The sequence below is a fragment of the Oncorhynchus kisutch genome, linkage group LG14 (assembly GCF_002021735.2).
Source record: "Oncorhynchus kisutch isolate 150728-3 linkage group LG14, Okis_V2, whole genome shotgun sequence".
Taxonomy (NCBI): domain Eukaryota; kingdom Metazoa; phylum Chordata; class Actinopteri; order Salmoniformes; family Salmonidae; genus Oncorhynchus; species Oncorhynchus kisutch.
Genome location: NC_034187.2, coordinates 41,316,123 through 41,339,308, shown reverse-complemented (window position 1 = coordinate 41,339,308; position 23,186 = coordinate 41,316,123). Strand labels below are relative to the sequence as shown.

Genomic DNA, 23,186 nt, shown 5'->3' with positions numbered 1-23,186 from the left:
AAGGTCATGGGTGACCCCAATGAATCCGTGTCCACTTCATCATGAGATGACTGAGTCTCTGAGCCCTCAGCTGTTTCCATATTTCTCTTCATCTAGTGTGTGCAACATTGACAACAGTGTACGGTTAAATCTCAGATTCCCCTGTGGATGATATGGAGAGGTACTGGAATTGGCTATTCCCGTACAGTTCTGCAAGGCTCTGAATAACTGATTTTCAAACTCTTCCCTGATCATGATGGGTTTCTGAAACAAAGCAAAACTTTGGGAAAAAATCATCGAAAAGCTTTTTTGCTGCAGTTTTCCCTGACTTATTTCTGGTGGGGTAGGCTTGTGCAAATTTTGTAAAGTTATCTAAAATAACTCAAATGTACTCGTAGCCCCCTCTGCTTTTCTCCAAATGCACATAGTCAATTGAAATCATCTGGAAAGGAGCTGTAGCTCGTACATGTTGCATTGAGGCCCCAGTTATTACACTGGGTTTCTTTTGTTTGATACACGTACACACTTTGGTGATAAAGTGTTCAATGTCATGTTGCATGTGGGGCCAATAAAAGCATCCTCGTCAAATCAAATCAAATGTATTTGTCACATACACATGTTTAGCAGATGTTAATGCAAGTGTAGCGAAATGCTTGTGCTTCTAGTTCCGACCACGCAGTAATATCTAACAAGTAATTTAACCTAACAATTTCACAACAACTACACCCGTCAGTGTGTTGGCAGCAGCCACTCAATGTTAGTGGTGGCTGTTTAACAGTCTGATGGCCTTGAGATAGAAGCTGTTTTTCAGTCTCTCGGTCCCAGCTTTGATGCACCTGTACTGACCTCGCCTTCTGGATGACAGCGGGGTGAACAGGCAGTGGCTCGGGTGGTTGATGTCCTTGATGATCTTTATGGCCTTCCTGTAGCATCGGGTGGTGTAGGTGTCCTGGAGGGCAGGTAGTTTGCCCCCGGTGATGCGTTGTGCAGACCTCACTACCCTCTGGATAGCCTTACGGTTGAGGGCGGTGCAGTTGCCATACCAGGCGGTGATACACCCCGCCAGGATGCTCTCGATTGTGCATCTGTAGAAGTTTGTGAGTGCTTTTGGTGACAAGCCGAATTTCTTCAGCCTCCTGAGGTTGAAGAGGCGCTGCTGCGCCTTCTTCACGATGCTGTCTGTGTGAGTGGACCAATTCAGTTTGTCTGTGATGTGTATGCCAAGGAACTTAAAACTTGCTACCCTCTCCACTACTGTTCCATCGATGTGGATAGGGGGGTGTTCCCTCTGCTGTTTCCTGAAGTCCACAATCATCTCCTTAGTTTTGTTGACGTTGAGTGTGAGGTTATTTTCCTGACACCACACTCCGAGGGCCCTCACCTCCTCCCTGTAGGCCGTCTCGTCGTTGTTGGTAATCAAGCCTACCACTGTTGTGTCGTCCGCAAACTTGATGATTGAGTTGGAGGCGTGCGTGGCCACGCAGTCGTGGGTAAACAGGGAGTACAGGAGAGGGCTCAGAACGCACCCTTGTGGGGCCCCAGTGTTGAGGATCAGAGGGGTGGAGATGTTGTTGCCTACCCTCACCACCTGGGGGCGGCCCGTCAGGAAGTCCAGTACCCAGTTGCACAGGGCGGGGTCGAGACCCAGGGTCTCGAGCTTGATGACGAGCTTGGAGGGTACTATGGTGTTGAATGCCGAGCTGTAGTCGATGAACAGCATTCTCACATAGGTATTCCTCTTGTCCAGATGGGTTAGGGCAGTGTGCAGTGTGGTTGAGATTGCATCGTCTGTGGACCTATTTGGGCGGTAAGCAAATTGGAGTGGGTCTAGGGTGTCAGGTAGGGTGGAGGTGATATGGTCCTTGACTAGTCTCTCAAAGCACTTCATGATGACGGATGTGAGTGCTACGGGGTGGTAGTCGTTTAGCTCAGTTACCTTAGCTTTCTTGGGAACAGGAACAATGGTGGCCCTCTTGAAGCATGTGGGAACAGCAGACTGGTATAGGGATTGATTGAATATGTCCGTAAACACACCGGCCAGCTGGTCTGCGCATGCTCTGAGGGCGCGGCTGGGGATGCCGTCTGGGCCTGCAGCCTTGCGAGGGTTAACACGTTTAAATGTCTTACTCACCTCGGCTGCAGTGAAGGAGAGACCGCATGTTTTCGTTGCAGGCCGTGTCAGTGGCACAGTATTGTCCTCAAAGCGGGCAAAAAAGTTATTTAGTCTGCCTGGGAGCAAGACATCCTGGTCCGTGACTGGGCTGGATTTCTTCCTGTAGTCCGTGATTGACTGTAGACCCTGCCACATGCCTCTTGTGTCTGAGCCGTTGAATTGAGATTCTACTTTGTCTCTGTACTGGCGCTTAGCTTGTTTGATAGCCTTGCGGAGGGAATAGCTGCACTGTTTGTATTCGGTCATGTTACCAGACACCTTGCCCTGATTAAAAGCAGTGGTTCGCGCTTTCAGTCTCACACGAATGCTGCCATCAATCCACGGTTTCTGGTTAGGGAATGTTTTAATCGTTGCTATGGGAACGACATCTTCAACGCACGTTCTAATGAACTCGCACACCGAATCAGCGTATTCGCCAATGTTGTTATCTGATGCAATACGAAACATCTCCCAGTCCACGTGATGGAAGCAGTCTTGGAGTGTGGAGTCAGCTTGGTCGGACCAGCGTTGGACAGACCTCAGCGTGGGAGCCTCTTGTTTTAGTTTCTGTCTGTAGGCAGGGATCAACAAAATGGAGTCGTGGTCAGCTTTTCCGAAAGGGGGGCGGGGCAGGGCCTTATATGCGTCGCGGAAGTTAGAGTAACAATGATCCAAGGTCTTTCCACCCCTGGTTGTGCAATCGATATGCTGATAAAATTTAGGGAGTCTTGTTTTCAGATTAGCCTTGTTAAAATCCCCAGCTACAATGAATGCAGCCTCCGGATAAATTGTTTCCAGTTTGCAGAGAGTTAAATAAAGTTCGTTCAGAGCCATCGATGTGTCTGCTTGGGGGGGATATATACGGCTGTGATTATAATCGAAGAGAATTCTCTTGGCAGATAATGCGGTCTACATTTGATTGTGAGGAATTCTAAATCAGGTGAACAGAAGGATTTGAGTTCCTGTATGTTTCTTTCATCACACCATGTCACGTTGGCCATAAGGCATACGCCCCCACCCCTCTTCTTACCAGAAAGATGTTTGTTTCTGTCGGCGCGATGCGTGGAGAAACCCGTTGGCTGCACCACTTCGGATAGCGTCTCTCCGGTGAGCCACGTTTCCGTGAAGCAAAGAACATTACAGTCTCTGATGTCCCTCTGGAATGCTACCCTTGCTCGGATTTCATCAACCTTGTTGTCAAGAGACTGGACATTGGCAAGAAGAATGCTAGGGAGTGGTGCTGTCCGGATCCAGCTCCAGTTGAATTTGTCTCTCCCTTCCCAGGGAGTATGATGGGACGGCCGCACAGTGCCAGGGGTTCCTTTTGCAACTGGAAGTTTACCTGGCCACTATTCACCCAGCTCCCTCAGGAAGGGAGAGAGTCTCCGCCCTCGTCTCCTGCCTCTCAGGGAGAGCTCTGGAGTGGGCAAACACCGTGTGGGGAGAGGAAGACGCGGCATTGGACCACTTCGAGGAGTTTACCCGCCATTTCCGGGCTGTCTTTGACCATCTGCCCGAAAGTAGAGCAGCGGGTGAATTACTTTTCCATCTGAGGCAGGGGATGAGGGGCGCACAGGATTTCGCGCTGGAGTTCCTGGACCTTGGCCGCCAGAGACGAATGGAACGACAGGGCCCTCATCGACCACTATCGATGCAGCTTTCGTGAGGACGTCCGACGGGAGTTGGCTTGCAGGGATGCCACCACCACCTTTGACCAACTGGCGGATATGTCCATCCGGTTGGATAACCTGCTGGTCATCTGTGGACATCCTGAGGGGGCTCTATCGGTTCCATCTCCCAGTGCTCCCGCTCCGGTGCCCATGGAGTTGGGAGGGGCTGCGTGTAGGGAGGCTGGGGGAGAGGCATTCACGTGTACCATCTGTGGCCGCAGAGGGCACACTGCCGGTCGGTGCCGGGTTGGTCCCTCTGGGAGTCGAGGCAGCAGGCAGGGCACTCTGGCGACACCTCAGGTGAGTATGCACCACACTCATCCAGAGTCCTCTGTTGTTCACCTGTTTGTACTTGTTTGTTTCCCTGAGTTCTCCCCGCATTCCCAGCATAAGGCGCTCGTCGATTCAGGCGCAGCTGGGAATTTTATTGACAGAGAGTTAGCACATAGTTTAGGAATCCCCATTATTCCCATGGATAGACCTTTTCCGGTTCACGCTCTGGAAAGTCGACCATTAGGGTCCGGGCTAATCAGAGAGGCCACCATCTCCCTGGCCATGGAGACGCAGTGGGTTCACGATGAGAAAATCAGTCTCTTTCTCATTGACTCTCCTGCGTTTCCCGTGGTACTAGGCCTTCCCTGGTTGGCTCGTCATAACCCCACCATTTCCTGGAAATAGAGGGCTCTCACGGGGTGGTAGCGAGAGTGCTCGGGGAGGTGTGTAGAGGTTTCCGTTTGCGCTACCACGGTGGAAAATCCAGACCAGGTGTCCACCGTGCGCATTCCCCCAGAATATGCCGATTTGGCTCTAGCCTTCTGTAAGAAGAAGGTGAATCAATTACCACTCCATCGACGGGGAGATTGTGCGATAAATCTCCTGGTAGACACTGCACTTCCCAGGAGTCACATGTATCCCCTGTCGCAAGCGGAGACGGTGGGTATGGAGACATATGTCTCCGAATCCCTGCGTCGGGTACATTCGGCCCTCCACTTCACCCGCCTCCTCGAGTTTCTTTATTGTGAAGAAGAAGGATGGAGGTCTGCACCCGTGCATTGATTATAGAGGTCTCAATGAAATCACAGTGAGGTGCAGTTACCCGCTACCTCTTATCGCCACGGCGATTGAGTTAATGCACGGGGCGCGCTTCTTCACTAAACGGGATCTCAGGAGTGCATACAATCTGGTTCGTATCCGAGAGGGAGATGAGCGGAAGACGGCGTTGAGTACCACCTCAGAGCATTATGAGTACTTCAACATGCCGTACGGGTTGATGAATGCTCCATCAGTCTTCCAATCCTTTGTGGACGAGATTTTCAGGGACCTGCACGGGCAGGGTGTGGTGGTGTGTATTGATAACATTCTGATATACTCCGCTACATGCGCCGAGCATGTGTCCTTGCTGCGCAAGGTACTTGGACGACTGTTGGAACATGACCTGTACGTCAAGGCTGAGAAATGCCTGTTCTTTCAACAGTCCGTCTCCTTCCTAGGGTATCGCATTTCCACATCAGGGGTGGAGAAGGAGAGTCACCGCATAGCAGCTGTCCGTAATTGGCTGACTCCCACCACTGTAAAGGAGGTGCAGCGATTTTTAGGGTTTGCCAATTACTACCGGAGATATATCCGGGGTTTTGGCCAGGTGGCTGCTCCCATTACCTCACTCCTGAAGAGGGGTCCTGTACGTCTGCAGTGGTCTGTTGAGGCAGACAGGGCTTTTGGGCAGCTGAGAGCTCTGTTTACCTCGGCTCCCGTGCTGGCCCATCCGGATCCTTCTTTGGTATTCATAGTGGAGAGGCTGTGAGCGTAAGAGGCTGGGATCGGAGCCGTGCTCTCTCAGCGCTCGGGCACGCCACCGAAGCTCCGCCCCTGTGCTTTCTTCTCCAAGAAGCTCAGCCCGGCGGAGCGGAATAACAATGTGGGGGACCGGGAGCTGTTGGCTGTGGTTAAGGCTTTGAAGGCGTGGAGGCATTGGCTTGAGGGGGCTAAACACCCTTTCCTCTTCTTGACTGACCACCGCAACCTGGAGTACATCCGGGCAGCTAGGAGATTGAATCCTCGTCAGGCAAGGTGGGCCATGTTCTTTACCCGTTTTGTGTTTACCCTGTCCTACAGACCAGGCTCTCAGAACGTTAAGGCAGACGCATTGTCCCGGCTGTATGACATAGAGGAGCGGCCCATGGATCCCACTCCCATACTCCCCGCCTCTTGCTTGGTGGCGCCGGTAGTGTGGGAGCTGGAAGCGGACATTGAGCGGGCGTCACGTGCAGAGCCCGCTCCCCTCTAGTGTCCAGCTGGGCGTCTGTACGTTCTGTCTGCTGTCCGCAACCGGCTGATCTATTGGGCCCACACGTCACCCTCCTTTGTTCATCCTGGGATCGGCCGGACGGTGCGCTGTCTTAGTGGGAAGTACTGGTGCCCCACTTTGGCTAAGGATGTGAGGGTTTATGTTTCCTCCTGTTCGGTGTGCACCCAGTGTAAGGCTCCTAGGCACCTACCCAGAGGTAAGTTACAACCCTTACCCGTTCCACAATGGTCGTGGTCGCACCTGTCAGTGGATTTCACAACCGACCTTCACAGGGTAACACCACGATCCTGGTCGTTGTGGTTCTTTTTTCTAAGTCCTGTCGTCTCCTCCCTTTGCCCAGAACTCGCTCCGCCTCTCCTCCACTAACCTCTCTCCCTTCCAGTGTGTATTGGGCTATCAGCCGGTTCTGGCTCCTTGGCATCAGAGTCAGACCGAGGCTCCTGAGGTGGATGACTGGTTCCGAAGCGCGGAAGAAACATAGGACGCCGCCCATGTCCACCTTCAGTAGGCCGTGCTGCACCAAAAAGTTGGCGCAGACCGTCACCGCAGTGAGGCCCAGGTGTTCGCACTGGGGGACCGGGTCTGGCTCGCCTCAAAAGCTGCTCCTCCACCTGCCCTGTCGGATGCTGGGTCTGCGGTTTGTGGGGCCATTTAAAGTCCTGAGGAGAGTGAACGAGTTATGTTATAGGTTACAGCTTCCCCCCGATTACCGCATTAACCCCTCGTTCCATGTGTCTCTCCTCAGGCCGGGGGTGGCTGGCCTGCTCCAGGAGTCTGAGGTGCGGGAAGTTCCTCCACCCTCTCTGGACATCAAGGGGGCCCCAGCGTACTCTGTTCATTCCATACTGGATTGGAGACATCTGGCGAGGGGCCTTCAGTACCTTGTGGACTGGGAGGGGTATGGTCCAGAGAAGAGATGCTGGGTTCCGGTGGAGGACGTGTTGGATCCTTCTATGCTGCGAGAGTTCCAACGTCTCCATCCGGATCGCCCTACGCCTCGCCCTCCGGGTTGTCACCGAGGTCGGTGTCGACACGCAGCTGGGAGGGGTACTGTCACGACTTCCGCTGATGTTGGTCCCTCTCCTTGTTCGGGCGGTGTTTGGCGGTCGACGTCACCGACATTCTAGCCATCGCTGATCCATTTTTTATTTTCCATTGGTTTTGTCTTGTCTTACATCACACCTGGTTTCAATCCCATCAATTACATGTTGTGTATTTAACCCTCTGTTTTCCCCTCATGTCTTTGTCGGTGATTGTTTGTTGTATGTTAGTGCAAGTCATGTGTCTGGTGTGCAACGGGTTTTGTACCCTTTATTATTATTTGTGTATATTTTGGTGCCGATTTTTTTTTTGCATTTATTAAACCTCTCTGTTTATACCAAGTTCACTCTCCTGCGCCAGACTTCCCTGCCACCAACACGCACCAATTACATCAGGGCTGATAAGTGTGACCTATTCAAGAATGAGGTCTGTTATTTAGGAAAAATAATTTCTGCTGAGGGTTACAGAATGGATGTTAAAGAAATTGTAGCAGTGCAAGAACTGGTAAACAGGCTACCAACAAATGGGAGAGGGTCGAGGAAACTACTGGGGTTTCTAGGGTACTATAGGGGTTTTGTACAGAACTTTTCACAACATGCTAAATGTCTCTATGACTTACTAGCAGTGAAGTTGGAGACCCCAGCTTCTGGGAAGCGAAGGACCAAGGTAGCTGTGCAGTCGGGACAGGCTCTCCCCCACCATAAAGTTATATGGGAGGATGCTCACCAGAGAGCATTAGAACACTTGGTGAGTGTGTTGACTAATCCACCTGTGCATGCTTACCCAGATTTCAAGGACCCTTTTATCCTGCATGTTCATACCTCCGAAGAGGGATTGTGAGGGGTGTTATACCAATGACAAATTGGCAAACTGAGAGTCATTGGATATGGCTCCCGCACCCTGACTCAAGCAGAGAGAAACAATCACCTTCACTCAGGGAAACTGGAACAGTGTACAGTGATAATAACCCTTTGACATATGTACTAACTACAGCAAGACTGAATGCCACTGGTCATCGCTGGGTGGCAGAGCTGTCTGACTTTAATCTCACACTGAAGTATCGTCCTGGAAAGATAAACACTGACTCAGACTTTCTGTCACACTCTCCTTTGCATGCTGAACATTACATGGAGGAATGCACAGAGAAACACTCACTTGGAATAGTAAAAGCAACACTCAATGATGTTCAGATACAACAGAATGACTGTGTAACGTGGATATCCACGGTCACACTAAGGCCATCAGTGCAAGATGAGCTGTCATGGTGGGGGCGAACAGTTACAGACCGACTGTCTCCACACGATATCATGCAGGCTCAGTTAAAGGATACGGCTGTATCGAGAATCTTGGAACTGAAAAGTCAAAGGACTAAGCCTAAACCAACGGAATGTCAACAAGAGTCATACAAAGTCAAACAGTTACTGCAAGAGGGGAACAGGCTCCATGCCTCACCAGATGGATTATTACAAAGGAAAACAGCAAAAAGGACACAAGGTGTGGTACCAAGCCAGTATAGAACACTGATTTCCAAGTACATACAAACTGAAATGGCCCATCTAGGAACAGAAAGAGTGTTGAACTTAGCACTAGCCATTAAAAACAATGTCACTTTATATAATGTTCTCATACCCTACATTACTCATCTCATATGTATATACTGTACTCTATACCATCTACTGCATCTTGATGTTTTTTTTTTTTTTTTTTTTACCTTTATTTAACCAGGCAAGTCAGTTAAGAACACATTCTTATTTTCAATGACGGCCTGGGAACAGTGGGTTAACTGCCTGTTCAGGGGCAGAACGACAGATTTGTACCTTGTCAGCTCGGGGGTTTGAACTCGCAACCTTCCGGTTACTAGTCCAATGCTCTAACCACTAGGCTACGCTGCCGCCCGTAATGTATCACTTGCCACTTAAACAATGCCACTTCATATAATGTTTTCATACCCAACATTACTCATCTCATATGTATATACTGTAATCTATAACATCTACTGCATCTTGCCTAAGCCGTTTGTCCATCACTCATTTATATATTTTTATGTACATATTTGTATTCCTTCCTTTACACTTGTGTGTATAAGGTAGTTGTTGTGAAATTGTTAGGTTATATTACTTAGATATTACTGCGTGGTCAGAACTAGAAGCACAAGCATTTCTCTACACTTGCGTTAACATCTGCTAAACATGTGTATGTGACAAATACATTTGATTTGATTTGATTTGACGAGGATGCTTTTATTGGCCCCACATGCAACATGACATTGAACACTTTATCACCAAAGTGTGTAAGTGTATCAAACAAAAGAAACCCAGTGTAATAACTAGGGCCTCAATGCAACATGTACGAGCTACAGCTCCTTTCCAGATGATTTCAATTGACTATGTGCATTTGGAGAAAAGCAGAGGGGGCTACGAGTACATTTGAGTTATTTTAGATGACTTTACAAAATTTGCACAAGCCTACCCCACCAGAAATAAGTCATGGAAAACTGCAGCAAAAAGGCTTTTCGATTATTTTTTCCCAAAGTTTGGCTTTGTGTCAAAAATCCATCATGATCAGGGAAGAGAGTTTGAAAATCAGTTATTCAGAACCTTGCAGAACTGTGCGGGAATAGCCAATTCCAGTACCTCTCCATATCATCCACAGGGGAATCCGATATTTAACTGTACACTGTTGTCAATGTTGCACACACTAGATGAAGAGAAAATGGCCAACTGGGGAAATTATCTGAACAAGGTCATTCATGCATATAATTGTACCACCAGTGATGCTACTCTGTTCTCACTGAATTTCCTGCTATTTGGAAGGGCTCCACTGCTACCTGTTGACCTTGTCTTTGGGTTACAGATAAAGGAACAGGAGAAATCATACCAGGATTATGCTAAGAAGTGGCAGCAACAGATGGCTGAAGCCTATGACATCGCCAGTAGAAACATGAAGAAATCAACAGCAAAGGGAAAAGCCTACTACGATCGGAAGAAAATGAGTTGGGTTCTGGTCTCAGGGGATATCTCAGATATATCCCTTGGTTCTCCCCAGACTTGACTGCCCGTAACCAACACAAAAACATCCTATGGTGTTCTGCATTAGCAACGAATAGCCCCCGTGATATGCAGCTTTTCAGGGAAGCTAGAAACCATTATACACAGGCAGTTAGAAAAGCCAAGGCCATCTTTTTCAAGCAGAAATTTGCTTCCTGCAACACTAACTCAAAAAAGTTATGGGACACTGTAAAGTCCATGGAGAATAAGAACACCTCCTCCCAGCTGCCCACTGCACTGAAGATAGGAAAAACGGTCACCACTGATAAATCCACAATAATTGAGAATTTCAATAAGCATTTTTCTACGGCTGGCCAAGCTTTCCACCTGGCTACCCCTACCCCGGACAACAGCAGTGCACCCCCCACAGCAACTCGCCCAAGCCTTCCCCATTTCTCCTTCTCCCAAATCCAGTCAGCTGATGTTCTGAAAGAGCGGCAAAATCTGGAACCCTACAAATCAGCCGGGCTAGACGATCTGGACCCTTTCTTTCTAAAATGATCTGCCAAAATTGTTGCCACCCCTATTACTAGCCTGTTCAACCTCTCTTTCGTGTCGTCTGAGATTCCCCAAGATTGGAAAGCAGCTGCGGTCATCCCCCTCATCAAAGTGGGGGACACTCTTGACCCAAACTGCTACAGACCTATATCTATCCTACCCTGCCTTCCTAAGGTCTTCGAAAGCCAAGTCAACAAACAGATTACCGACCATTTCGAATCTCACCATACCCTCTCTTCTATGCAATCTGGTTTCAGAGCTGGTCATGGGTGCACCTCAGCCACGCTCAAGGTCTTAAACGATATCTTAACCGCCATCGATAAGAAACATTACTGTGCAGCCGTATTCATTAATCTGGCCAAGGCTTTCGACTCTGTCAATCACCACATCCTCATCGTCAGACTCGACAGCCTTGGTTTCTCAAATGATTGCCTTGCCTGGTTCACCAACTACTTCTCTGATAGAGTTCAGTGTGTCAAATCGGAGGGTCTGTTGTCTGGACCTCTGGCAGTCTCTATGGGGGTGCCACAGGGTTCAATTCTTGGACCGACTCTCTTCTCTGTATACATCAATGAGGTCGCTCTTGCTGCTGGTGAGTCTCTGATCCACCTCTATGCAGACGACACCATTCTATATACTTCTGGCCCTTCTTTGGACACTGTGTTAACAACCCTCCAGGCAAGCTTCAATGCCATACAACTCTCCTTCCGTGGCCTCCAATTGCTCTTAAATACAAGTAAAACTAAATGCATGCTCTTCAACCAATCGCTGCCTGCACCTGCCCGCCTGTCCGTCATCACTACTCTTGACGGCTCTGACTTAGAATACGTGGACAACTACAAATACCTAGGTGTCTGATTAGACTGTAAACTCTCCTTCCAGACCCACATCAAACATCTCCAATCCAAAGTTAAATCTAGAATTTAGATTTAGATATTTCGCAACAAAGCATCCTTCACTCATGCTGCCAAACATACCCTTTTAAAACTGACCATCCTACCTATCCTCGACTTCAGCGATGTCATTTACAAAATAGCTTCCAATACCTTACTCAACAAATTGGATGCAGTCTATCACAGTGCCATCCGTTTTGTCACCAAAGCCCCATATACTACCCACCATTGCGACCTGTACGCTCTCGTTGGCTGGCCCTTGCTTCATACTCTTCGCCAAACCCACTCCATGTCATCTACAAGATCCTGCTAGGTAAAGTCCCCCCTTATCTCAGCTCGCTGGTCACCATAGCATCACCCACATGTAGCACTCGCTCCAGCAGGTATATCTCTCTGGTCACCCCCAGAACCAATTCTTTCTTTGGCCGTCTCTCCTTCCAGTTCTCTGCTGCCAATGACTGGAACGAACTACAAAAATCTCTGAAACTGGAAACATCACCCTCACTAGTTTTAAGCACCAGCTGTCAGAGCAGCTCACAGATTACTGCACCTGTACATAGCCCACCTATAATTTAGCCCAAACAACTACCTCTTTCCCTACTGTATTTATTCTATTTTATTTATTTATTTCCTTTGCACCCCATTATTTCTACTTTGCACATTCTTCCACTGCAAATCTACCATTCCAGTGTTTTACTTGCTATAATGTATTTACTTTGCCACCATGGCCTTTTTTGCCTTTACCTCCCTTATCTCACCTCATTTGCTCACATCGTATATAGACTTGTTTCTACTGTATTATTGACTGTATGTTTGTTTTACTCCATGTGTAACTCTGTGTCGTTGTATGTGTCGAACTGCTTTGCTTTATCTTGGCCAGGTCGCAATTGTAAATGACAACTTGTTCTCAACTTCCCTACCTGGTTAAATAAAGGTGAAATAAAAAATAAAATTAAAATAAAAAAGAGGAGGCCCAGAGACATTCTAACCTATAACCCTTTAGGGCTGCCAAAGCTCTTATCAGGATACCAACTAGAGATGTTCTGATGTGTATATATTTTCTCGTTTACCTTTACTAATCACAGTGTGATAATGTTTAGTGGGGGTTTCGTCTTTGCCCATAAAGGCAGACTGGACAGTCTGGATAGTTATATGGCTGTTAGGCCAGTTTTCTCTGTTGTTCTCATGACTAGTACTTACATCTTCTGTTTGAGTTTATTTTTTATTTTTATTTTTACAGGGACAGTGCACATTAATCAACATTTCAGTAAAAGTGCCGGTTTTAGCCAACCGGCTAATTTTCAACCGCAGTCCCTGGGCAGGTTATTAAAAATTACAATATAGACAATAGCAACATAGAACAAGCAAGACATAGCAACATAGGACAAGCAAGACATAGCATACAGACAGAGCAACATAGGACAAGCAAGACATAGCATACAGACAGAGCAACATAGGACAAGCAAGACGTAGCATACAGACAGAGCAGCATAAAACAAAAAGCAGCAAGACAAAATTCATAAAAGCAACAAAGTGTTTCCACACCTCACAAGCTACAGACAACAGACAACATGGAGTGGCAACACACAGCTAGGGACCATGTTCACAAATCTGATTGACCTTTAGCCATGTCTTCAAGCATTTTGTGAAAGTGTGATATGTGGTGCAGTTATGTGTGTCTGATGGCAGTGTATTCCAGACATGGGAAGCTCTCACAGAGAATGCAGATTTACTAAAGGTGCTTTTCCTTAGGGGAACTATACAGTCACCTCTCATGGCAGACCTTGTGGATCTGCTGCCATATGTCTGGGTTTTCTGTTTAACAAAAATATTGAGTGGAGGGGGAGCCAGGCCATTGAGGATCTTGAATACAAGACATGCGTCGGTGTATTGCACAAGATTTTCTCAACTCAAGAGCTCATGCTTTCTAAGGATGTGACAATGATGATGGCTATTGGGCTTCCTATCAAGCACTTTGAGAGCCTGTTTGTAGATAGACTGAATAGGTTTTAATGTTGTACAGCAAGCTTGGGCCCAACTAGTCAAGCAGTATGTTAAGTGGGGGAGTATCATAGATTTGAAGTACAGTTTTGCTACCTCTGTAGTCAAACAATTTCGTATAAATCGGAAATTAGCTAGGTTGAATTTGGTTATTTGAATTACCTTTTTCACATGCTTTTTAAAAGAGAGGTTGGAATCAAGTATGATGCCAAGGTACTTAAAATCGGATACCATCTGGAGCTTCTCCCCTGACACATAGACATCTGGCTCAGTAGCATATGTTGCCCTCTTTGTGAAGAACATGCAAACAGTTTTTTTCACATTGAGATGCAAACATGAGTCACTGAGCCACTTTGTAACCTGGACCATTACAGTAGTGAGTTCTTGTGCAGCTTGTTGTTTGCTCTTTGCATGCACATATATCACTGTATCATCTGCATACATTTGAACTTCAGACCCAGTACAGACAGAAGGCAGATCATTAATGTACAGGCTGAACAGGAGGGGCCCCAGTATTGACCCTTGGGGCACGCCCACATCATAGCTACGAGTGGGCGACAGCTCATTGCTCACTCTGACACACTGAGTTCTGCCTCAGGATTTCATCCATCTCAAGGCATCAGGGGAAAAGTTGAACTTGGACAATTTTGTGATGAGAATCTCATGGTTAACAGTATCAAAAGCCTTCCTTAGGTCCAGAAACACAGCCCCAACAGCACCCCCTTTGTCCATCTTGGACTTCACATTTTCCAGAAGAAAGCAGTTGGCCGTTTCTGTGGAGTGTTTCGCTCTGAAGCCAAACTGCATGGAGTGTAATGTGAAGGGGCTGTTGTTGAGGTGGGCAATCAGTTGTTCTGCTACACACTTTTCAACAACCTTTGACACCACAGGTAATATACGAATGGGCCTGTAGTTACTCACGTTAGCAGGGTCTCCTGATTTAAAGATGGACGTTATTATGGCTGACTTCCATACCCTTGGAAACACACCGAGACCAATAGATGTGTTGGTGACCTTAGTAATGGGGCCAATGAGTGACTCTTTGTAGTTTTTAAGAAAGGTAGAGTCCATCCCAAACACATCTTTGGCTTTAGAGTTCTTTAGTGAGCTAATCACCTTGTTCACCTTTGACTCAGAAACCTCCCTTATGATGAAGACAGGTTGAGTGTCATTCACTAGCACTGAGCCCAAGAAACAAGTGGAGGGGTTCTGTGTCAGTACCCTGACAGAGTCAATAAAGTAGGAATTGAAGGCTATTGCTATTTCGACTGCATCCTGTGTTAGATTGTTATTCACCATGATTTCTAGTCTTTTTGCAGTGTTACTATGGTCTTTCCCTGTTAACTTTTTTAGATTCTCCCATATCAATTTAGAATTTCCCTTTGCTTCACCAATTATGTTAATAAAAAAGTTTGCCTTGGCCTGTCTGATTTCTTTCATCACCTTATTTCTCAACATGGTAAACCTACGTCTGTCATGCTCTAATTTAGATTTTAGGGCTATTTTTACTTTCATCAATTTCCAGATTTCTCCATTTAGCCAAGGAAGAGTGCTCTTTTGGCCAGGTTTGGATTTGATTTTCTTTAGGAAGCCATTTATTGTAGTCTGGATTGTGGATAGAAAAACCTGACTATCAGCTTCCACGTCTGTATAGGACAAGAGATCATTCCAGTTTATTCCCTTAATTGCTTTTTCAAAATTATTTAATTCACTCTTAGGTATTCTGAGTTGATCCGGCTTTCTAACAGTAGAGAGGTTAAACCTGCTCTTAGACAGCTTTCTGGCTATAAGTGTCAGATTATGATCAGACAGCCCAGTAACCATATTGAATGATTTAGTCACTCTCTCTGGTTTATTACTGAACACCAAATCAATCTGTGTTTTAGAGCAACAAGTCACCCTGGTTGGCCCTTTAACTAGCTGTGTAAGGTCAAAGGTATTAGTGATCCGTTTGAGGGTTTTCCTACAACACTTGTCTTCATAATTAATGTTAAAATCTCCCATTAAGATGACCTCTTTCCCAAAATCACATTCCCTAAGCATGGTATTAAACTGATCAAAAAACACACTTTTGGTGGAAGGTGACCTATACATTCCAATGAGGGTAAAAGACATTTGGGGAGACAGTGTAACGTTCAGGCCGATACATTCTAGTTCATTATCACATGACCACTCAATTTGTTTACATCGGATATGTTCTTTAATGTAAATCATCAAACCCCCTCCTCTTCCCTCAATCCTGTCTCTCCTGAAAACATTGTAGCCAGGCACAACCAAAGCAGCACATGGAGAGTGTTTATGGAGCCATGTCTCTGAGAGGCAGAGAAAGTCAAGGTTGGAGTCTGTGAGTAGATGTTGAATTTGATCACTTTTTGGAATGACACTACGAATGTTCAAGTGCCCCCCTAGTAGTCCCTTGGGCTTAGCTCGTGGGTCCCAGATGACTCGAGAGTGATTGACACATTGAAAAAAGTTAAATTTTCTGTGTTTTCTGACGGCTGGGTTTAGGCCGTTTTGTTTCGTTTTGATTAGGGGCAGTTCGGTAGCGCAATTAACAATCCCTCCCGCCTGCACTGGATGCGGGGAACTAATTAAAATAGCTTGCGTACCAGAAGCAGAGTCAGGGATCGCATATAGCGACTCTGGTATGTTTGAAGAGTCAAAATCTATCCTGGAACCGGGTGAGTCGAGAGAAACCATAGGACCATAGCACTCACCCACCTCCACTGCGGCGACGACCAGTGGACGAGGCCATCCACCGCTCTCCACTCCGGTGCGTATCACTGGCTCGGTGATATTGGGCCCAGGATTGAGTTGTACATCCCCGGAGAGCAGGAGGGTAGCGAACAGGTAGTTTAACAGTTTCCGATAAATGTTGGACTTGTGTTTGTTACGCCTAAGCGGTTCAGTAGAATAAGGAGCGAGGTAGACTTGGCCATTATTCAGAACATTATGGTATGCTGTGTACTGTCCGCTCCCGTGGAACGGTGAACCAATGTGTTTGGTGTTGATATTCTCCGGTAGTAGACTGATTGTGTCATCCCAGCAAGGACGCACTGAGATTATCAGTAGAGCAGCTACATAACTGACAATCATGGCAGAGTACTGGAGATAAAACACATAATTGCGCTTTAACTCTTTGCATGAGTTACTTAGCTGGGATCGGCGTACACCTGATGGTTTAGATAAAATTACAGCATTCGAATGAGAAGCGGCACCTGCCGCACCACCCTGTCTTCCGTCCGCCATTTTGTTGGTCCGTCTTTTTGTTGGTTTGTTTTGAGGCCAGTGAAATGTTTGAAACAATACTTAAGTTAATGCAGGGGGGTGTTGTAAGAGGCTTAATACACTTGTATTCCAGCCACTAGGGGGTACTCTGGTGAAGCCCATGGGAAATAAAGACATATCGTTTATGTGAATTAGGAAGAGTAAGAATGAAAAACTAAAGAAAGACTTAAATGGTTGTTACCTGTGCTGATATGATTAAAAGTGAAGCAAACTGTACTTTTCGCGTTGTAGTTCATATGATAAGCTCATTGGAAGGGAAACAAACAGATACATGTGCTGCCTTTCCAACTGATGTCAAGTTCCAACACAAATATTCATTTGAAAAAGCAATAGACTTTCACATTGTAGGCCTGTTGTTTAAACAATGTAATCATAATATATGCCATTTAGCAGATGCTTTCATCCAAAGTGATTTGCACATACATTTTACGTATTGGTTCCCCCGGGAATCGAACCCACAACCCTGAAGGGGGATCAGCATTCTCTACATAGGATCTGTTACGGGATTCTTCCTGGGAAGGAGAGGAGGACCTCTTTCGTCCAAATGCGTACATACATTTTACGTATGGGTGGCCCAGGGAAATTAGACTTTTTCAACCGTTTTTCGAAGCAATTTTTTTTAACCTCTATCTTTGTAATACTGTATGTATTCAATCATTTCAAATGGATCACTTCCCAATGGGCACATACATCAATTCAATTTTTATTCCACGTTGGTTCAACGTAATTTCATTGTAATTACATGGAAACAACATTGATGCCCAGTAGGTTTATTGTGTCACAGTGAATTTTATAATCTGCAGTCAATTTCATTATGTTTTCATGTGCCATGATTCTGACATTTGACATATGATCCTCATAGGATTAGGCTAGATAGTTTCAGTGGGGCAGTAAATGTAATCTCAATACAATACGATGTGCATATAATGTACATATAGCCAATATAGCTATTAAACCCATGTTCAGTGAATGTAATCTGTGACGCAAGTGGCCGAATATGTTTGTGACGTTCCATGGAACCCACGGTATTGTTTAAAACTCGATTCTGATTGGCCTGCAGGTCATTCTACAGTGTAAATTATAAATGAAAACGTGCTTTTATATCAGTGTGACAGATTCACAATACCGAGCGTGTCTCAAACTGTCCCGCGCTTTTATCAGACTAAAGGTATCTTCACGCACGACTGGATAGGTCTTTTAGATACGCTTGTCCAAGGTAAGGATATGAGTCAAGCTATAGCCTACTTTTAATGTTTTCGTTCCGAACTCAAGTTACTCCAGTCAAGTGATTAATCGTAAAAGTTTGTTGTTTTGACTGAGCAGTCCAATGGCCAATGCTGTTTTTGGACTCTGAGACCCTTTGCTATATACTATGATGAGCCAATAACATGCATAGATTATGCATTAGGCATTGCACAAGTCAGTGTCTAGGTCAGAATATATAATAGCTATTTCCGGGAACTCAAGTTACTCACGTCAAGTGATTTATCGTAAGAGTTAGTTAGTTGTTTTGACTGTCAAAACAAACAACTTTGATGGAATATTCCAAATTACAATGCAATTATGCATCACAAATTCACAATACTTCTTGTATTTCAATTAATCATCTAGGCCCAAGACATAAAGTTGCCTGAAAGCTGTGTAGCAATAATTCCTGCTCCTGACCCATAGGATGGTAATCACATACATGATTGGCTTAATCAAGAATCATGGATACCTTTCATGTGAGTTCTCACACACCAGATTTTTTTTACATACCTCAGAAGGAAGATACCTCAATATCTGGAAGCACTGTCTCATGTACAATTGTTAATGCTATCTCTGAAATGTCTAACAAAATGTTGACTTGATCATTTCATCTAGAACTCATCACAAGTTGGAACTAGTGGTCAACATTGGGACAATGCAGCCCAAAATAACAGGGCTGAATATTTTCATGGAGGTAAGCACTACACTTCTGATGGGTTTAAAGATTGTATTACATTATCTAAAAGTGAGAAAGTAAACCCCAGCTGCTGTTATTCTTTTCACGGGGAAGGACAATCCCCATTATGCCATGAATGTTTCATTGCTGAACAACCATAGATATTTTTCCTCTAATTTGGCTCCCGTTCCTCCCAACAGTGAGCAAGACCTGCCAGCAGAGCTCACTGGAGCAGGGAGACATCCCATCATCCTTTTGGCGCCTGACAAAGTACACTTTTTTTTCTTCTAAATAACACTATAGTAACATCTTCTGCACAAAGTTACATTCCTTTCCTAATAAGATTGGTGTTAAGTGGGAAAGAATCCTAAAGATGGTCCAATGGGCATGGTCTGAAGCCTCTCGTCATCTCAGTATGTTGAACCACCTGATTTCCTGCAGGCTTGAGATTCAGATCCTGCTGAACGATGTTAAGCAGTCGATTAACCACATGCAGGGGACGCTGAACACCATGCAGGGGCAGTGTATTGAGTTGCAGACTGCCATATCTAAGGTAGTGTCAGATGAGTCTCAGATACAGAAGAATAAGTCTATGATGGTATGGTGATAATGATTGAGATGGTGATTATAATAATGATGACTAGCTTTACCCCACCCTACAGGCTGTAAATCATTGGATCTGATTAATTCAATTCAATGCAATTCAATATTTGAGGACTGCAACCATAGAAATACAATTTATTTACACTAATAATAAGCTATTGTCAACTTCCCGTCTATGGTTATCTTGGTTGTAAATTTAACTGGGGCCACATGAATAATTGTTAGGCTACTCATTTTGAATCCACCGGTGGCAACTTGTGTGACCATAAAAGTCTGTGTGGGCACTGGGCACAGTAAAATAATTTGGTTACTGATCTGTCCTACATCATAGAAGGCCCTTCAAGTTGGAACTAGGAAATTCTGACATTTCTGACTCGCTAACTCGTTATGGAATGATGATTTCAAGTTTCCCACTTGTGAAGTATCAGAATCAACCAGTAGGAAGATCTACGCTAATAACTTACATTCATTTTAACTCGGAGGTTCCAAGTTTCTGATGGCATGTGAATGCGTCAATAATTGCCATGGTCATTTTGAATGTTCAGTCAGTGAGCATTATGGGTAATTGTCCTACATACTTACATCAAATACTGTAGTAACAGTGCCATTCCAAACACAATACATGTGAAAATTAACAAAGATACAAAATATTGCAAAAGTGAAGAAAATCTGTTTAAAATTGTAGTAGGAAATGCCCCTGCAGCAGGGAGGCTTATGGTATTATATTATATTGTAGATAACATTAATATAATTTGTGTATTTGCAGTATCAGTACACATACAAATGAAAGTATATGCTAGGGATTAATCTACCTTGAGTGAACAAAACATTAAGAACACCTTCCTATTGAGATTATTTTTTAGGGAATGACAATATGCTCTATATTATACCTTCAGATCATCACACCAGCCGAAGTTGCTGTGCAGAGGGAGGAGATCGTCCTAGCATCAGGCCTCATCCCGTCACAGAGGAAGGGTATCCTCCAAACAGCCAGTGTCCCTTCACAGAGGGAGGGGATTCTCTCAGCCGCCAGCATCAATGCACAGAGGGAGGAGATCCTCCGATCATCAGGCCTCATCCCGTCACAGAGGAAGGGTATCCTACAAACAGCCAGTGTCACTGCGCAGAGGGAGGAAATCGTCCCAATGGCCAGCGTCCCTGTGCACAGGGAGGGGATTGTCCCAAGGGCTAGTGTCCCTGCTGAGAGGGAGGAGATCCTCCGAGCATCAGGCCTCATCCCTGCACGGAGGGAGGGGATCCTCCAAACAGCCAGTGTCCCTGCACAGAGGTAGGGGATTCTCCGAGCAGCTAGCATCACTGCGCAGAGGGAGGAGATCCTCAGAGCATCAGGCCTCATCCCTGCACATAGGGAGGGGATCCTCCGAGCATCAGGCCTCACCCCTACAAAGAGGGAGGGGATTCTTCCAGCAGCTTCTATCACTGCGCAGAAGAATAAGATCCTCAGAGCATCACAACTCACCCCTGCACAAAGGGAGTTGATCCTCCTGATGACCAGTGTCACTGCGCAGAGAAAGGGAATCTTCCCAAAGGCCAGCGTCCCTGCGCACAGGGAGTGGATCGTCCCAAAGGCTGGTGTCCCTGCAGAGAGGGAGGAGATCCTCCTCACAGCCAGTGTCCCTGTGAAGAATGAAAACAATCATCCACAACCACCTCCCATTATCCCCATTGTGGCACCACTGTGGAAATGGGATGGTGGAGCGTGTATTCCACCTGTGGATTTCTATTCCAAGAGAAGAGGTCACTTAACCTTACCTAATTAGTAAAGAAATTACCATTGTGATAGCGTGAGAATAAGTTGTGATAGGTTAAATGTACGGCTCATGTGAGTGTATATCTGTAATACTTTCATGCATTTTCTACATAAAACAGGTTTAGCTACATTTTACTTTGACATTTTAGTCATTTAGCAGAAGCTCTTATCCAGAGCGACTTACAGTAGTGAGTGTATACATTTTCATACTCCCGTAAATCTCTCCAGGATTTCGCATGTTTTTTTTGATATTTGCAGATAAATATGCTAGATTTTGCAGTGACAATTATGACATTTTGCATAGCAATATGCAATTGTTTTGTCCATTTGTTGCAAAAATGCGCTGACAAGGGAAAAAACTGTGTTGACGTGTGTCTTGATTAAACCATATTATGCAGTAAATGTGCGGTGATTGGTTGAAATTGCAAGCCCTCTTTTCGTACTGTGGTAATGGGTCAGTTCTTTGAGATAATATTCTGATGATGTGACTATTTTATGCAGAAATAGTTTGGCGATTGGTCAAATTTGTAAGCCCTCACATAATATGCAGGGAATTGTTGATTTTGCAACCCAAACAATGCGATCGCAGAGTCCTGGAGTAACCTCCCAGTAATCCCTGCGACTGCGTGTAGGTTAAGATTGGGTTGTAACAGAGTATCAGAGCGAGACGTTCCTATCTGTCAGCTAATAATTGTTCTGTATGGTGACATGAGCAGAGTGGCCTGACTTCTCCCACTTATTACAGATGTCCGACTTAGGTATGTTGAGCATCCTGCTATGATGTCCATCACCAAGCCGGAACACTCCGATGCCAACCCTCAGTTCCAGACTGGCACCCGGCCGGTGGCTGAGCCCGAGACCCCTGCTGTTCACAATAACAGTGGAGGCTGGCTCAGCTGGTTCTTTGGGAGTGGAAGAGCTAATAAGAAGGAGGTTCATCTACCTGAGGACAAAGACAGATCTGTTAGGAACTGGTTCTCAACACTATATTCTATGTAGAGACAATTGAGTGGATTTTGTTTTTAAAAAATTGTGGCTTGCTTCACATTGCTCATATCTTCTTCCTCAGATTGTCTGGGATCCAACTCTGCACAGATGGGTTAACAAAACTGAGCCCAAGGCTGAGGTACACACTTAAATTCAATTAAATTCAAAACAGTGAACAACCATTGTATTTCAACTGTGATAATATTACTAACAATTTGGAAAAATTGTTGATGTGTTTTACAGAACAAGTGTGTACAACCACCTCCACCGATGGGGACATATGGATATCAGGGGAACACTGGCAATGTCCCCAAAGGAGTGAATCCCTACTCTACGAAAGCAGGTGAATATTGCTTTAGAATACATGTGGTTTAACCAAAACTGTGTCAGCCAATCATAGATGTCCCTGGTGATCTCCTGCTAACACCTTTCCCACTACCAGCAGGCCTATGGGGCAGCAGATACCCTACAATGCATTTCAATGATGGGACCAACTCAAAGCTTCCAAGCCATGGGCCTGGACTGCTTACTAGACAGCTCTCTGGCTTGCTCCCTTCTTCACACTTTGACCTCATGGCACCAATGGTTGTGCCACCTGACACTCTACCTTACTAAGGTATGACTCTGGAAAATCCTTCCAAATTGTATCCATTCATCATTAACTGAGATTTTACTTGAACATAGCAAATGGCTGAGGTAGCAAGAATGTTAACTATTTTTTTGTTTTGTCCAACAGGCCAATTAACCAGAGTGGATTTGCCAAACATAGATTTTTTCAGTGTTAAAAAACTTCAGCATTAAAAAATATAAAAATATAATTTTTTTATTAAATCTCTCCTTTGTGTCCTCATGTAATTTGATGTGTTCTATCATCGTTTACAATGCTTATTGCTTCTGCATTGCTTTAGTTACAGACAAGTGTATATTATACACATATATTTTATTTTAGAAATGCATTTTGGATTTCCTACATTTACTCACTGTACAGACAAATATATTTTATACACATATATTTTTTTAAACATTT

General features: G+C 45.3%; 2 protein-coding genes across 2 annotated transcripts; both read left to right on the top strand.

The window, feature by feature from the left end:
• The first annotated feature begins 18,496 nt into the window (after nt 1–18,496).
• On the top strand, nt 18,497–20,693 carry LOC116353453 (uncharacterized). The gene is made up of 5 exons (XM_031789215.1): nt 18,497–18,598; nt 18,738–18,816; nt 18,999–19,068; nt 19,240–19,351; nt 20,298–20,693. Exons 1-5 carry the CDS (start codon nt 18,584–18,586, stop codon nt 20,691–20,693), a joined length of 672 nt encoding a protein of 223 aa, XP_031645075.1. The 5' UTR covers nt 18,497–18,583.
• A 725-nt stretch (nt 20,694–21,418) lies between these two features.
• Nucleotides 21,419–22,774, top strand: LOC116353452 (protein transport protein Sec16A-like). The gene is made up of 4 exons (XM_031789214.1): nt 21,419–22,135; nt 22,242–22,298; nt 22,403–22,502; nt 22,602–22,774. Exons 1-4 carry the CDS (start codon nt 21,950–21,952, stop codon nt 22,772–22,774), a joined length of 516 nt encoding a protein of 171 aa, XP_031645074.1. The 5' UTR covers nt 21,419–21,949.
• The last annotated feature ends 412 nt before the right edge of the window (nt 22,775–23,186 follow it).

Coding starts and splice junctions, on each gene's coding strand:
- LOC116353453 (XM_031789215.1), top strand. Junction 18,817..18,998: donor GGCTGAATATTTTCATGGAG/GTAAGCACTACA, acceptor TCCTCCCAACAG/TGAGCAAGACCTGCCAGCAG. Junction 19,352..20,297: donor TGCAGACTGCCATATCTAAG/GTAGTGTCAGAT, acceptor TTATACCTTCAG/ATCATCACACCAGCCGAAGT.
- LOC116353452 (XM_031789214.1), top strand. CDS start 21,950: ATGATGTCCATCACCAAGCCGGAACACTCCGATGCCAACCCTCAGTTC. Junction 22,299..22,402: donor AAACTGAGCCCAAGGCTGAG/GTACACACTTAA, acceptor TGTGTTTTACAG/AACAAGTGTGTACAACCACC. Junction 22,503..22,601: donor TCCCTACTCTACGAAAGCAG/GTGAATATTGCT, acceptor TCCCACTACCAG/CAGGCCTATGGGGCAGCAGA.